Below are 16,391 nucleotides of genomic sequence, written 5' to 3'. Positions count from 1 at the left end.
ATCACCCCTAACCGCCTCTGCCTGCCTGATCGCCCCTAACCACTTGCCTGCCTGCCTGATCACCCCTAACCACTCTGCCTGCTTACCTGATCACCCCTAACTGCTTGCCTGCCTGCCTGACTGCCCCAACTGCTCGCCTGCCTGCCTGATCACCCCAACCACTCTGCATGCCTGCCTGATCACCCCTAACTGCCTCTGCCTCGGCCCCTGCCACCATGGCTTTGTCTGGAAGGACATCCGGAATGACGTCCAGAAGGTCGTTCAGCTGTCCATTCTAATTAGCATATTATGCTTTTATTATTATAGATTACACTAAAGTATCTAGGGCTTACTGGACACTTAAAATGTGCCAGCTCTTTGTTAATAGTTTTAAATGCATTACCTCGGTCGAGACAATAACTCCATAAGGCTAATATTAAGTTATTTCACAGATGGCCAATCTGAGGCTCAGAGAAGTTAGGTAACTTGCCCAAGGTTGCACAGCTTAGCAAGAATAGAATTGGAGCTAGAATAGAATTCAATCTTGGACTGTCTAGCAACAAGCCCTAAGAATTTAGCCACTTTATGCTGAGAAGAAGGTATTTGCCGGAGAAGAATGTTGTCCTCAGCTCATCCTCCCCCCCACACCCTTCTATACATAGTCATGCATTCTCCCTGTGCCACTTGGGGCCTCACGCTTCTCCAAGATTATAAAACTCTCTGGCCCATTCAATCATGCGGGACCCTGTTTGAGACCCTCTTTCCCTTTTGCCAGAGCAATCTCAGGCCATCTCTCATTCTAATATATCCAAGAGCTCCTTTCAGGATGAAAGAATGGAAAGTTGCCTTCATTCTGCCTCTTCCACAGTATGCTTAGGTAGGAATATGCTAGTGGTCCCAAAGCTGGGACAATTTCATTCATGATACTCTTTTAGCCATTAAAGCAGAGCTATGCACAGATACATAGGTACACACATACAGGCATACATATACATATACATGTATACATACATACATACATACATACATACAGGATAGGGCAAATGTAGGTTTAGTTGTTCGTATGGAAACTAATACAACAATTAATACATAATAATAATACAAAAATAAACTCTGTGTTTTATGTACCCACAACTGTACACCTACTTTTGCCATAGCCTGGCAAAATACTTTCTCTAAGACCCTATAAAGTCATTTTCTTTTATATTTTGGAATTAAATTGGTACATAATTATCGGTGCTTTACCTGAATGAGACCTCAGGCCAGAAAGCAAAGTCTGCTCCTGCTGCAAGGCTACGATAGATTGGGGGCGCTAAGAGCCACAGAGCAGACTTGAAGCAGAGCTTGTGCCTGTATTCTCTGTGCCCAGCCCCAGGGGACTGGAATCAAAGCCATGGTCTGCCATTTGTTCAACCACAACTGCCACAAACCTGGGTAATTTTACTCCTCCAGCAAGCAGAGCAATTAGGCATTTTGAATAATTGTTGTGGCAATGACAGCGACATCCAGACCATTCTCGGTCCTTTATCGGTTGCCAGCAGGTGAAGTCCAAGCCTTTGCCTTACGGATGTTGCAACAGCGTCCTGACTTCCCGTTTCAGTATGACTGTCGTTTCAAAGGAACTACACTCCCAGCCAGGAGGGAAGAAAATTCACGTACGTGCGAAGTCTCACTGAATGTAATACAGGCAAAACTCATGTTTTTCAAGTGAATCAAAATGTGAATCAAGCTTGGGGAATGCATTTGATCCTCTCGGGATGACATCACAGGTAATTTCATAACCCTGTGATGTGTTTTGAAGCAGACATTTCATGCTCCCAGGGGCAACATCTGAAGTACTATTCCTGGGCTTTCAAGCGTTTTCGTGAGCAATGATGCAGATTTGGAAGGCCAAGTGTTGATCCATTATAGATACACTTTACTGACTGTACGCCATTTGGAAATAAATATACATATTATGCTGATCTTTATCATTCTTGGTGCCAGACTCAGACAAGATGAAGATACTGACAGCAGACAAGCACTGACGTTGATTGAAAGACAAGATGCCCGTACATGGCCTCCAGAGCCTTTATCGGTCCCATTCAGAGGTAACAAACTACGAAGAGTAAGGCAAGCTTTGAATCTAAAGGTCACAGAGCCTTTCGAGATCTCAGTAGAAGCCAGGGCTCTCCCCTGTTACCAAAACCGCACGTCCACACCTGGTTTTGCATGTATTTTTTGGGCCCTGGGCTTTCCAAAGACCTTCCATGGACCCCTACAGATCTATGGACACCAAGGATCTTGAAGAATTCTCTCTCGCACTCAGGCTGGATTGAAATTTAAAGGAGACTTTTTAGTGGAGTCGGGGTTGGGAGACACCTTTACTCCAACCAACAAGAGAAGGCCTGAGAGATTCTATTCTTGCTCTCTTACTCAACCTTGGTGTTGCCTTGTTCCCCTACAGGGACACCAGACGGGCCCCGCTGTCCCTCTCCTTCAGCAGCTGACAGGGGAGCCATGCATCCAGCAAGGTCACCCTGGACCTCTGTTTGGCAATGAAGTGAAGAATTCAGCAGATTTTCTACCATCCTGAACTTCAGCATCTGTCTTCCCACTACCCCTCTTTCTCAATTCCAAAACCAAATGATCCTAAAGTAAAGAAAGTATAGCAAAACAAAACAAAAACAAAAGAGGCCTCACCTCTTATTACAACCAAAGGCTTTTGCAGGTCTTTGGAGAGGCAGAGGGTCTGTGGCGTCTAGGATGACCCTTATGACCTTATTTTCTTGCTGAGCTAAGAGGCCATACAGGTGTTTCAATAGACCACCTGTATCCTCCTCACCCGAGGAGGGGTTAAACTTGAAATTTCCTGGGATCCTACCCATGATCTTGGAATCAGGACCTACATTTTTATCAACCTCCCTTCACCAACGCTTAAGCCCTCTCACGGTAAGAACCTTTGGTCATAGATTCACTTACTTGCCTTCCCTCACTTCCCACAATAAGGAGATACCAGTCTCGAAGGAAACATCCATAAATGCCAGGAAATCCTTGAAAAGTCAGAGACTACGCATTCAATCTGGAGAACTCACGCTCCAATCTGTCTGTGTGATTCTATCACCACGTTGTCTGTCAGCTTGAACTAAAGCAGGTCCCAATGCCCGGTACCACCTCACTGGAAAATTCGTCAGGGCTCAGCTGCTTACGAAGATGAGTCTCTGAAGCCTGAACAAACAAACCCGGCCTCAGAGCACAGCATTTGCAGAGGATTTTTATGACTGTTCCTCCTACGAAGAGAATCTGGTGGCTGGCTGAGTCACCCCTTACCTGATCCCACCCCCACCTTAGCCTTTCAAAAGGTTACTTAACCACCCTGGATCTGAGGCTTCATACCCAGGAAAAGGGGTGTCTTAGCCTTTTAACCTTCAGGGGAGAGAAATGATCATCAAGAAATTCTTATCATACTACTATAAATATTTATCCATCGCCATATATACACTGAGTGGCCAGATTATTATGATCTCTGAACACATAATATTATGGCTACTCAGTGTATATTCTATATAATAAAAGGCTAATATGCAAATTTTCTCCTCGACCAGGAGTTCGACCAGCAGGCAGGCCAGCCAACCACCCATGACTCCTCCCCCTGGCCAGGCTGGCTGGACCCCACCCATGCACAAATTCATGCACCGGGCCTCAAATACACACACACACACACACACACACACACACACACATACTGAGTGGCCAGATTATTATGTGTTCAGAGATCATAATAATCTGGCCACTCAGTGTATATGGAGTTGGGAGACACCTTTACTCCAACCAACAAGAGAAGGCCTGAGAGATTCTATTCTTGCTCTCTTACTTATATATCATCTGTATACATATAGTGTCTACCAGATGCTGGGCACTACGCTGGGTGCTGGGGACAAAACACAGATGCTACCCTCCCCCAGTAGACTATTCAGCAAGCACAGCACTTCCAAAACAATGGTAGCTCTCTCCAAAGTCATCTGAGCTCAGTCCCCATCTCCGGTTGGGGACAGAGGGGAGCAAGAGCAGAGAGAGACAGACAACCTTCTCTGGCATTTGGAAATGACCAACCTTGAAAAGAACTTGAACTACGTTTAAAAGCAGGACAGATCCTCTTCGCTCCGGCAACCCCATGCCCTTGCCTTCACAAGGAAACCCTTACGAAGGAGGCACAGAGAGGTTACGAAGACGTCAGGTTGGCAGGCAGGGTAAGGCTCCTGAGTTTCACAGAGCAGCCCCAGCCAAAACCAATCGCCACTGGGGCAGAATAAAGCCGTTGGTTGTCTGGATGGCTGAATGTCTCTCCCCGAGACAATGGCGTGTTTATGTGTAGGAGGGCTAGGAGCAGGTTGTTAACATGAAACCCACCGTAAACAGAGCTGTTAATTCGGGTGCTGGCAGGGGCTTCTGTTATCTTCGGAATACCTCCCAGAGGGTATAAGCCCTACCTTTTCATTTGAGTTGGCAGCAGAGTTATTTTTTTGCACCTGTTGCTCTGCTCCGATAACAACCAGTTAAGCATTGATTTGTTGGAAAATAAACAGAAAAAAAAAAAAGCAAAGAAAGGCATCTGCCCAAACAGCCTGAGCTGGTTTCACTGAGCATTCATACCAATTTGTTTTTCCTATAAAAACCAAAAAAACAAACAAAACAAAAAACAACCCAATACATACACAAAACCCTGCATTTTCATTCAATGCTACCCACCCACTCCCTCGGAAGTAAGAGGGGTCAGGTAGGCCAGCAAGAGCTGGTCGGGCCTGGAGGCCAGAAGACACTGTACTTTTCCATTGGCTGGCTCTGCGACGGCGCTGAGGGGTGTCCAAGATCTGCAGAACGACATGGCCAGCCTCCAGCCAGCCCAGGGTCAGATCATGAATCAGATTAACATGGGCAGAGAAGGGGCTGCTGGGATAGGATCAAAACCAAACCACACTCCTCCAAATTGCCCACTTCCGAAAGTCAATATGGTCCTGGGAGTAGGTGTGGTCTGCAGGTTACCTCCTAAAACAGAGACTCGGAGTGCCTGAATCTCAGTCTGGCCGCTCCCACAGACTTCCTACGTCCAGCCTTGGGCAAACGGTATAATTTGAAAACCCAGTTCCCAGACCATAGCTTTCCCACTGGGGAAATGAGGTTACCCATACCTACCTCAGAGGCGGGCTGTGCAGACTCACTCATGTCCTGCCAAGTGACTTGAGGTCCCTCGTCCCATGTGGAAAGGACCTAAGCTCAAGGTGTGATTTCTGCATTAATCCAAGCATCATCACACTCTCATTTCTCATCACTCTGTCAATATCACATGATGAGCTCAAGCCAAAAAGGGCCACAGAGAGCTAAACAAATCACTCAAATGGAGATCATGACAACACTAATTAAGCAATGGCATCATCACCCAGAGAGCAGAAGAAGCCTCTTAATATCTCTTTTTAAGCTTTGAGAAGAAAGCACAGGGCGTGGGCAACGCACGATGTTCCCCTAAATGACCACCTTCCCCAGCTGTCTCTGTGCCCTTGACCTTCAGTACCACCAGACCACTGGCTCAGTGGGGGGTCAGGGCAGTGGGAAAAGCCTCAGAAACGCCGCTTCTCAAGGAGCATTAAGAACAGGGTGTTCCAACAGGGGAGGGATGTGGCTGGCTGAGCATTCCCAAGCATTCTTGTCATGAGCAGGTTAGGGAGTGGAGTGCCTCAGAACCAAATCGGGCAGCCCGAAAAAGAAAAGATTTAACAACACCCTCAGTTGACTGAAAAATAAATAAGATCAACCGCGCAGGAATGCAGAAAGGGTGGAGGGAGGTGAGAGCGGGGGAAATGGAGTCAGGGAGGGGCTGGGATGGACTGGGACAATGGACTTGACCATTTTAAGATTCATGCTTCTTCCCAAGAAAAGATCAAGACACTCTATCTAAGGAAAGGTCAACAGCCACTAATTTGGAATCTCAAAGACTGTATAATTACGAAACAACAACTCAAACTATGACAGTGATGACAGTTCCTATTTACTGAGCATTCACGATGTGGTAGGAATTGAGCTACGCTTGACAGGAATGACCTCATTGACTCCTTGCAATAACCCTGGACATTGGTACTAATATTATTCATTTTATAGATGAGGAGGCACAGAGAGGTTAAGCAACTTGCCCAAAGACACAGAGCTAGTGAATGAACTGGATTTATTATAATAAATATATCGAAGGGGGGAGTGCCACATAATTCTTTGTAGCTTTGAAAACGAATTCTTATATTTCTAAAGGGGGGGGGGGGCGGATGTCTCTTAGCATTTCATACTTTTATTTTGGAAGTTGAGATTCCTTTAAGTACAGCTCCTATAATTTTCCCCCTACATGTGAGGAGGAGGCATACTAATCATCCTTGTGCCCTGGTATGAAAGTTCCCTCTAGCATACATCAGTGCGGACGCCACAGAAGCATTATTTCACGGCCACTCACACCTGTTCATCAACACTTCAGCCTGGCTTCCTGCTGAAGGCCCCTGATTGACGCAGGGGTTGGGCTTGACTTATTAGCCATGACGAAAGAGCAGCTATTGTTACTGGGAGATTAAGGGGGAACCAGGGCTCCTTTGGAAAAGCATCTGATGTCTGAGCTGTCACGGGTCCTGATGACAGACCTGCCGTGTTGTGGACATCACAGCGACGAGAGAAAGCCTGTGGCTGTGTCATTCTCGGAGCCTGAATAAATAAACCCATCACTCCAACAATCAATCCAGGAGAGGTCTCACCCTCTGCCACAGAGTCCACCACCCTGTCTGAAACCTTGGAGCAGTTTGTAAAAACAGACAGAACCTCACAAGGCTTATTCCACTATCGTCTTTGCAGTTTAGGAAGCAAATAATATCTGAGTTTTCTTTCTTTCTTTTTCTTTTTTTTAATCCTCACGCAAGGATATTTTTCCATTGATTTTTAGGGAGAGAGGAAGAGAGAGGGAAAGACAGAGAGAAACATTGATGTGAAAGAAACACATCGGTTGGTTGCCTCCTACACCTGCCCTGACCAGGGCCCAAGTCGGGGAGGAATCTGCAACCAAGATGCGTGTCCTTGACCGGAATCGAACCCAGGACCCTTTGGTCCACAGGCTGACGCTCTATCCACTGAGCCAAACCGGCTAGGGCAATATCTGAATTTTTCTCACAGATTAGAGGATATCCTATTTAGAAGAATTGGGGTTTTCTTTTTGTACCGATAATCACTAAATGATAGCAAGAAAGCTCAAGTTTCTTTTTAGTGCCTTCACACAAGAAGGATAGACTTGGCTCACTGTGTCCCATTGTCCCTTCCGGAGCACACTTTACTCTGCCTCTCCTAGCTCACTGGTCTATGCAGTAAACCCTCTGGAAAATAAAAAGTGCGAAGGGAATAGAGTCAATAATATTGTCATAACTATGCATGGTGTCAGATGAGTACTAGACTTATTTGGGGGGTCACTTTGTAAGGTATATAAATGTCTAACCGCTATGTTGTATGCCTGAAACTAATACAATATTATATGCCAACTGTAATAGAAAAATATTTAAAATTATTTTAAAAGCTGATGGGGGGTGCGGGGGTTGGGGGGGGGGGGGCGGGAACCATCCGCAAGGCAAGCAACTGCTCACCAGAAAGGTTTCCAAGAAATCAAATTCCTTCCAGCTATTCTCCCATTCCTCCAGGGGATTCAGAGGAAGTCTCTGGTGCTCAAACAACATTAGAAGATGCACCAACTCAAAGAAACACGACAGCATCCTGCTGGCCAGGCCTCAGCTTTCCCCCAGCGCTCAGCCAGATGGGCCAGAGGAGAAGGAGCAGGGGCTGGCTTTCCACAGGAGCGAACCGGCCTCGGGAGTCGTCACCTGTTGGAACAATTTCACCGCATCCAGAGGCAGGCTCAGCTCCATACTTTGCAGGGCTCCGGCCCAAGGGAAACGCAGGGCCCTGTTCACAGTGTATTGAGAATCGCAAGGCAGCAGCAACCGGGCAGGAAACAGAGCCCAGGGTCTTTCGAAGGGAGGGGTCCGCGTGACGGCACAGGCTGCAGATCCGGACACTGACTGGTCCAGGGGCCGGTCCCCACTTTGGCCTTCACCTGCACCAGTGCTCTATCCCCACGGGGGACGGGAGGGAGATCTTTTCTGCCTTTGCCCCATCAATGACCATTGGAAGTTGTTGGGGAAATTAAACTAAATATGACACACAAAAAATAAAATAAAAAAGATTAACTAAAGAGGACACTGAGCGGGCCTATGAACGCACCTGGCTTATAGCAGGCCCTCCACAAAAGTTAGCTATTATCACCATTATTATTATTGCTGTTGCCATTATTCTCATGATGCCGACGTCCCACCACAACTCTAAAGCTCCCCACAGGCAGGAACAATGCATGGGAAATACAGACTCGTGTTTTGACAGAGACCATCCATTAGCCAACGCTGTTCAGAAGCCTTTTCATTAGCCCTGTGCGAGAGAATGCTCTCAATTAGGAGTTCTTCACCCTTGATGTATAACATAGACCCATTTTTGAAGTCTGATGAGACCTACGGACCCCTCCTCAAAATGGTTTTAAATGACAAAATCAATTATATAAGACTAGAAAGCAAGTGCCTATTGAAACACAATGATCAAAACACTTTTTAAAATAAATGTGCGATATAACAATATATGTACATCTTTATTAAGACATAAACTAAGATTATGTAGTACAGGTCTAATAACCTCCGTGAAATATAGGAGTGCTGAATGTCACTATTTGGAGATAATTTGCGACAAGTGTAATGTGAATGCCTGTAACATCTCCAGCTGACCGTCACAGTTACAGTTCATGCTACTGTGGAATTTTGCCTACATTCATATCAAAGGAAACTGTTAAATTCTAGTTAGCTTGCTGAACATAAAAACAACTTCTTCACATCCAAGTTCACAAATTCCCTGGATTCTCTCCATGGATACCAAGAGACCCTCGGATCCCAGATTAGGAAGCTTCCTGTTTTATTAACAGCAAAGATTGCTTGTTCAACTCTAACAGCTTCTGGAAACCACTTCCATGTGGCCAGAAACCTCATTTGAACACATTACAGGAGGCAGGCCCCAGAGTGTCTTGGCATAATAAGTAGGAATTTTTTCCGAAGCCTCTGGAACACCCAGGGCAATGCCTTCCCTGCGGTGGGCAGTAGGTATGTGAAAGCACGCTCCAGAATGGTAGGGGTGGGCAATGGTAGATGAAGTTGCAGTTAGTCATGTGCACTGCCTTGAGGGGGATCCGATTCTTCCGGAGGCTCCTGCCTGCCAGGCATCCAGAGACAGGGATAGGAACGAGCTGTGCTCTCCCCGGTTAGGTCTTCCGGCACCCCCATGGGGTGTGGTTTGCAGCCAGCTCAAGACAAGGCTCAGTTACGATGATTTAGCCCATCTCCCTGCCACCCACCTTCCCCAGTGAAAACCTATAGCATTTCTTTCCCAAGGTCACAGTGAAGAACCAACATTGATCGTTTCAAAAAACCAAACCCCAGAATTATTCATACACTTCAACCCAACAGAGACTCACGGAACACACTCATGTTGAGGCTTTATCCTCGATTTCCACTCTATGTATTACCAAATATTTACTCACAAGCATTTGTCTTGGTGCTTTCAGATTCTGTGTCTAACTTAATCCCGACAGCAGTCTTGTGCAGATGTCATTAACCCCATTTCCCAGGCAAGGAAACTTGGATCCTAGGGCTTACAGAACTCACTCAGAGTCACTCAGCTACCCACGGCACGGTCAGATTTGAACCCAGGTATTTTGATGCTAAACCTAATGTTCTTTGGACCCTTCCAGCTGTTTCCAGGCAACCAAAACTCATAGCCTCCTGCCCCTTTAACATACAAGCAAAGTCTGCCCTTCATCTGCGTTCCTCAACCCATCACCTTCTGACCAGTGGAATTACAATGGGACCGAGGTGCTTCTAATTTTACAAGTGGACATAATTGAGACTGAGGCTGGATTTGGGCCAAATCTAACACCCACTGCAAACACCAAATAAGTCTTGTTGGTAGTTGGCATGCAGACAAGGCTGCAAACAGCCTCACCTTTTAGACCACACTTACCTGAGCCACCAAAATACATCATTATCTCCACTATGGGAACTACTGAAAAGGGTCCTGAGAGGGATCCCAAAATAATCTCTACAAGCCAGCCACCTTCTCCCAGATCCTTTGTCATATGCAAAAAAAAAAAAAAAAAAAAAAAAAAGAAGACCTTCTTCAGATTCCAAGAAAGACTATTCAAACCTTTAGAAGAAGTTTACATCCAGCTGAGAAAGAGCCAGCGGGGTGGCGGACATTTCTGAAATCCATAATTGGGTAAAAGACGGCTAACCCCCAGGATTGTTTGTGTCAATAATATAGAGTGAGGGGGGAGTGGCAGGATATGAAAGTTTAAGGTCACCACAATTACAACAGTATCATAGGACGTGTGCATCTAGATAAGGTCATACAAAAGTAAAGGTAAGTCCTTGTGTTAAAATAGTGGGGTTAATGAGGTGGTCTATTAGTCTAATAATCAAAATATTATAATAGGCATTGGGGCTCCTTTTTGTTTTCGGCTTTGTTTTCATCAGGAAGCATGTTTTGAATGAACTTATGCTGGCCATATTTTAAATAAGTAGGCAGACAGCTTTAATAATGATTAAGATGCTTCTGAGAAAGGAAGGGAAGGGGGCTCTGAGGTCAGGGTGTGGAAGATGATTGTAGAGAAAAAAAAAAGATAATGTGGATCTAATGAACTACAAGAGGGGCCCAGCCCTGTAAAACAAACTGGAGACAGAGTGTGGTTAGGTGCTAGTGAAATCAATTTTTAAAGGAGTATTTTTACAACATGTCTCTTTTAAAACCAGGCCAATTAAAACCCTGGGAGCCTCTTTAAATGGGCCACCCTGCTTGACCCTGGTGCAGGCCTGGTTGCTGCCGACATAGGCTGAGGCCCTCTGAGAACACCCATGTCCCCAGGTTGGCTCAGCCAATCATGTGCCCCTTCTGCTACCCCTAGGGTCCTCCTCTAGGAGAAGTGAGTCCCTGTCCATCCAATCTACCCAATAATCCATGGACTGTCAGTCAAGTGAGCTGATCAGCACCACACAAGCTGAGCGGCCCCACGAGTGTCTGAATGTTCACTTTCCAGCAGGCGGCTTTGGTGTTTTATAGAAGACGTCAGTAGAGTGCCTTCTCGTGTACACCGACTGCTCCCTGTGGTCGCAAAACAGTCAGCTTCATCCACCTCTACACTCCCACCAACTTTGGACACAGGAGGCAGATTGATCAAGATGGGATGTTGACATGGGAACAGACTCTATAACACCCCAACAGAGGCTCCAGGTATCCGGTCTTGGTACCTCCACCTATATCCCTTACCCAGCATTCTGAAGACCCCAAGGAAGCCATGTAAGGCTCCTACTGGTTTTCTTTCATCCTGAGGAGGGAGGGCATCTCCACCCCATTCTCAGCTTTCTCAGACTCCAGGCAAACCTGCTGACCTCCAGGCATAGGAAGGTCATCAGAATCTACGGGTTGGAATGGATTCTGCTGACCTTCCATTCTTTCCCGGTCATCAGATTCTAGGGGTTGAAATGAATCTTAAAGACAATCAGAGTCAAACTCCTTTATCCTGATGAGTGACTAAATTCCAGAGAGGTGGAGTGCGTTGCTCCGAGCACGTAGCTTTGCCGGAGCTAGAAAAGCAGGCCTTCTGACTGCCAGTCCTGGGCGCTGTCCTGCACGTACCCTCCACCCCCACCCCCGCTGTCCACACTGTGCTCCAGTCCTCACAAGGTGAATCTGAAATTCTTCAGGGAAAATTCCTAAAGAAATGTGTGTGTGTTTTTCCCTTTTGAAGTCCAATACATTTTTTACCAAATAATTCTGAGGGATCCATGGAAATTTCTCCTCCAGCACATCCCAGCTTCCTGCCATCAGTGCTATTCAGCTTGAACACATGCCCCATTCAATATTAGCACCATTCTCCCTACCACACTGTTTATTTCCTGCACAGCTTAATGGTCTGGCCCTTTAACACCCTGTCCAATTTAAATAAGAACATAGCAGTCACATATTTCTAATAAGAGCGCAATTGCCTCTTCCTTAGGACAAATCATATTTTTTAAAAATTTTTTAAAAACTGCAAACAGAAGACACTAAATAGAGTTTATCTTTCCCACCTCTGCAGTCATCCAATGGATTTAAGGGAATCCTGGCAAGATATGGCTGCCATCCTGACTCTGTCTTCAGATGATGATCGCACTGCAGGTTCAGCGGACCCACTCGGCTGGTTACCCCCGTAACCACGCCAGGGTGAGAACACATGGTCTCTAAACACCAAGCCTGCAGTGGAGTCAATACCTCCCAACCAGGGCCCCACCCACAACAGAAATGATTGTCACTTTAATTCTACCAGAAAGCCATCTTTACAAGAGAAATGGGCTGAAACGCAGCAAAAGGGTGTCACCAAAAAATCAGGTTCCAACTTTATAGTATCTGGTTCCTTAAAACTGTGGCATTGCTTCTCCTGTGTGTTAGCAGGTTCAGCCATGGCTGTCTTGGTGCTCACCCCACCCAGAGGCCTTTGAAAATCACCTCTCTTTGAAAGGACTTAGAAATGACTGCATCTGAGGTCGGGGGAGACCGAATAACTTTTTAATGACGTGTATAAATCTCTGTGTCTGTGTTTGATGCTTGAACATTGAACAAGGTTCTTAGCGCTGGGCTTTCAGAAAAGCGAGATGGTCTAAAGAATACAACCCGGGGCTAAAATCCCCTAATTTGGAGGAGGGGGTGAGGGGTATGAGGAGGAAATCAAACAGTACAAGATTCACAAAAGCTAAATTCCACTTCCTAGCAGGGAACTGTGGCCCAAAGCACTCACATTCTGATCTGAGACCTGCTATGAATTCCTTCCAGTTTCCAATTCACTAATTGAATGCAATTGAGTAAATAGTTTAACCTCTCAGATTTCATTTTGCCTCAGCCTCTCAAGGAGTCGAAAAGGTATTGAAAGGGGATCTGGGTAAAGTTGGTGACTGAATGGGTGCGTTGACCTGGGATGGTTCAGTGTTAAAGCATCAAACACAGACACAGAGGAAATAAGGCCTCTCAGAGGTTCAGAAAGGAACAAGGCATTTCCATGCTGGGGAGCTCACAATATATTTTTTAAAAGAAACAAACACGTCACAAAAAGGACTGTTTGAATTTACCAAATAGATGCTTATTAGCACAAAAGAAAATATATCATTGAATTTGAGCTCTTCTGTACATATGGCACCTGGATCAAAGGCATCGCCCTACCCATAGCCACCCTAAGACGGCCCAGTCTGGGCCGCCATCTCACAGAGCAACACGAGAGAACTTCCAGCACAGTGGTTCCCTCAAAGTTACTTTTTTTTTTTTTTTAACATGCCTTTGTAAAATACTTTGGAAACATGGAAAAGGATGGTCTCCATGGTATTCGTTTTTTCAAATGTGATTACAAACTTCCAAATGACCCTCATTTCACGTTTCCAGGTTCCAGCTTTTTAAATATCTAGCCACATAAGCCATTGGCGACTGGTGTGGAAATGGCACGATCCTATAGGACTTCAGATTAAAAACTGGCTTTAGAGTTATTTTACAGTCTCAGGATTCTGGGTCTCACAAGGAGGACCAGGGGGGCCTTCTCCAACCTCCAAATGCAGCGATGAATGTCACTCTGACAAGCTCTGAAGAGCCTTATCGAATAGTGTTGCTTCTCCGTGCAATTCATCCTAACAACAGAACTTCATCTTCCCTATTGGAAACCGGCTCTTCCCTTGACCTCTGAAATTAGCACACGTCCACGCATGATCCCCGGCTGCCCTTTTATACATGGAAAGGCTCTACCTGACTATATCCTCACACCCATGTCTACAGAATCAAAGCCTGAACTAGACCTTCCGTCCAGAGGTTCTCAGAACCCGAACACTCACTCTCCACCTGCCCCTAAGGCAAGTGACCAGCAGACACCCCTGTGTACATAGGCTCACAGAATTGCGCACTTCATCTGGAAAAGACACATGCTCCCTCACTACCGGGAGTATACCAGACCTTGGCAAAGGCAGATGGCGAACACGTCACCTTCCCAACTCGGTGTTGTTATTTACCAACAAGAAGATGAATTCTTCACTGTTCCTAGCTGCACCCACCCTGGGGCCAATATTTCTCCATGGTGTCCAAACCAAATCAAAAGAGTCCCTGACTGAGAAGGCATTTGGTGCTGCTGACTCACGTTCTGCCTGTGTGGTCATAGTAGTCCATTATGGGACAAACAAAAGGTTATTTTGTCACCTTGTGATATGGCGAAACTCTGTGCCAATTTTTTTTTTTTTTTCTGGACAAAGTCATTTTTAGGCAAGCAGCTCTCCCCAATGCCCTTGCCTACCTGGGCTGCCTGGCCACTTTTCCCGGTGTGGATGCGAACGCCCTTGCTTATTTCCGGCCATCTTCCAACACCGAATATACCAAAAAGGACTCTGCCTTTCCCTACAACCGAGTCAGAAAAATTACCAGCAGAAGATGTCTCTAGAAAGTGAGAACATGAGCCCTAACAGCTATTGAGCCAACCAGTTCTTCACCGAGCTAGCTGCCTATTCAGTTCAGAATTCAACCCAGGGAAATGGCTTTGTCACACAGATAGAGGGAAAGCAGGGGCTTCTAAATTCACAGTGACTAGACGTCCAGGCTCAATGCAAAGAATTTACAGCTCACGTCCAGAGTAGCCCAACTGCCCCCCAATGTACACGTCTGTTAAGACCCAGTGAGGCAAGCACAGGTGAGGCGAGCTTACTTCCTGCCTGCTGCCTCCGGGAGTCTGCTTCAGTTTCATCTGTCTGATTCCAGCAGGCTTCTCTTTCCACTCAGGTGGTTCAATTCCAGATTCCAAAGAAGGTTTAAAAATAAGGACTTACCTCATTTGCTAAAGATTCTGGGTGGGAAATCCAATAGCTGTGGCTAATGGAGGGGAGGCGGCCGGCAGTCCTCACGCCAGCTCCTGCGGGGATGGGGAACCTGGGCTGTTATCACGTCTGAGCCCTCATCAGAGTGAAGATAAATGCATATGACAATAATTTTAAATCATTTTGTAGGATGTTAAGCAATAAGCCACCAACCGGGAATTCCCTAAGTCACTTCCTCCTCTTCTGATTGGCCGCCGGGCCCTTTAAAAAAATAAAATAAAGGATTACAAACATTGGCTCATTTGCATTTGGCCAACTCACACGTTAGTGTTCAAACAAAACAGGTCTAACCAGGTTATGCCTGTGTCTCAGGAACAGAGAGACAACCTATTAATGGGTGAGGAATTGATTTGCTGGTGACTGTTCTTTTCAGCGTTTCAGGTGAAAAGTACCTGCACGCTCCCTTCCCATCAGGAAGGGAGAATGGGAAAGCAAAGTGAGCAGAAATTCAAGTCTGGAGGAGACGATGGGATAGGGGAGTGACATCTGGCTCGTGTACTAACTTATATTTAGTTCCCTTTGCTTTGGCATCAAGATCTTCGCCCTGGCTATGCAGGTGGCAGGTTCTGAAGGGGGTCCCAGCCAGGTAGCCCCCACACACGTAGGTTCTCTTCTTAGGCACCACAATCGCCTGTTGGACAGTGGCAATTTCAATGGACTTTGAAAAGCCAGTCCCCCACCCCACCCCCAGGTAAGGGCCTAGAGAGAAAGTTTAAAGGGAGGGTCCCAAGAGAGAGGACCCCCTGAGTTCTTTTCAGGTGGAACAGCTGACTATCTGGTTGGTGGGTTACCCAGGGTCTTTACTTCCTCTTGACACTTACATGGTCTTTTTTTTAACTATTTATTAACAGAGGAAAATACCAAGATGCTGAAACCAGAAATAAAACAACACCTTTTGGGCAAGAGCCCCCCTGGGGAGGCTCTTTGGATTTTAAATACCCATGCAATCCCCATCCCCTTGGGACAAGGGCCTGCTTCACTGGGCCCCCAGGGCACACCCACCCACACAGGTGAGGGACTGTTCCTGGCACGGAAAACGTTCCCTCCCCTAACCATTAACTTTCTCTCAGGTCTTTCTGGCCACGGGCCTGGCATGAGCTAAGCGTCCAGGCAGATTTCTTTAACTCACCAGGCCGCCCCTCTGTGGGAGAGGAAGGGGAAATTGAGTTTTGGCAAAGACACAAAGATTCTGTGATTAAAACCAAGAAGTTCCTTGTGTGAAAAAGAAAAGTCTGTGTATGAGCAAAGGCTGAATCGAACAAAAAAGTAAGGTTGTCATGTTAAGGTGAGTGAGCAGTAGTAACATTCCTTTCTTGCTTGTTTGCCTAGTTTAATGCAACATGAATGGCAAGGTTTGTGAAGGTGGAGAAGACTTGGTGGGAGGGTTCGGGTGAGTTC

General features: G+C 46.2%; 1 protein-coding gene across 4 annotated transcripts in view; it reads right to left on the bottom strand.

Annotated features, from left to right (window-relative positions):
• EHF (ETS homologous factor) overlaps positions 1 to 15,003 on the bottom strand; it is a 44,379-nt gene extending 29,376 nt beyond the window's left edge. For 2 of the 4 annotated variants that reach the window (XM_079788685.1, XM_079788684.1), the window contains exon 1: positions 4,072 to 13,913. In XM_079788685.1, the coding sequence (XP_079644811.1) occupies positions 4,072 to 4,134 (63 nt within the window). In that variant the 5' untranslated portion in view covers positions 4,135 to 13,913. Of the gene's footprint in view, positions 1 to 4,071; positions 13,914 to 14,824; positions 14,906 to 14,945 lie in introns of those variants that run through there. The other 2 variants (XM_079788683.1, XM_079788680.1) reach the window with 2 other exon arrangements.
• Between the last annotated feature and the right edge of the window lie 1,388 nt (positions 15,004 to 16,391).

The sequence above is a fragment of the Cnephaeus nilssonii genome, assembly GCF_951640355.1.
Source record: "Cnephaeus nilssonii genome assembly, chromosome: 13".
Lineage (NCBI taxonomy): Eukaryota > Metazoa > Chordata > Mammalia > Chiroptera > Vespertilionidae > Cnephaeus > Cnephaeus nilssonii.
Note: the sequence above shows the minus strand (reverse complement) of the source record. Positions and strands in the feature narration are given on the sequence as shown.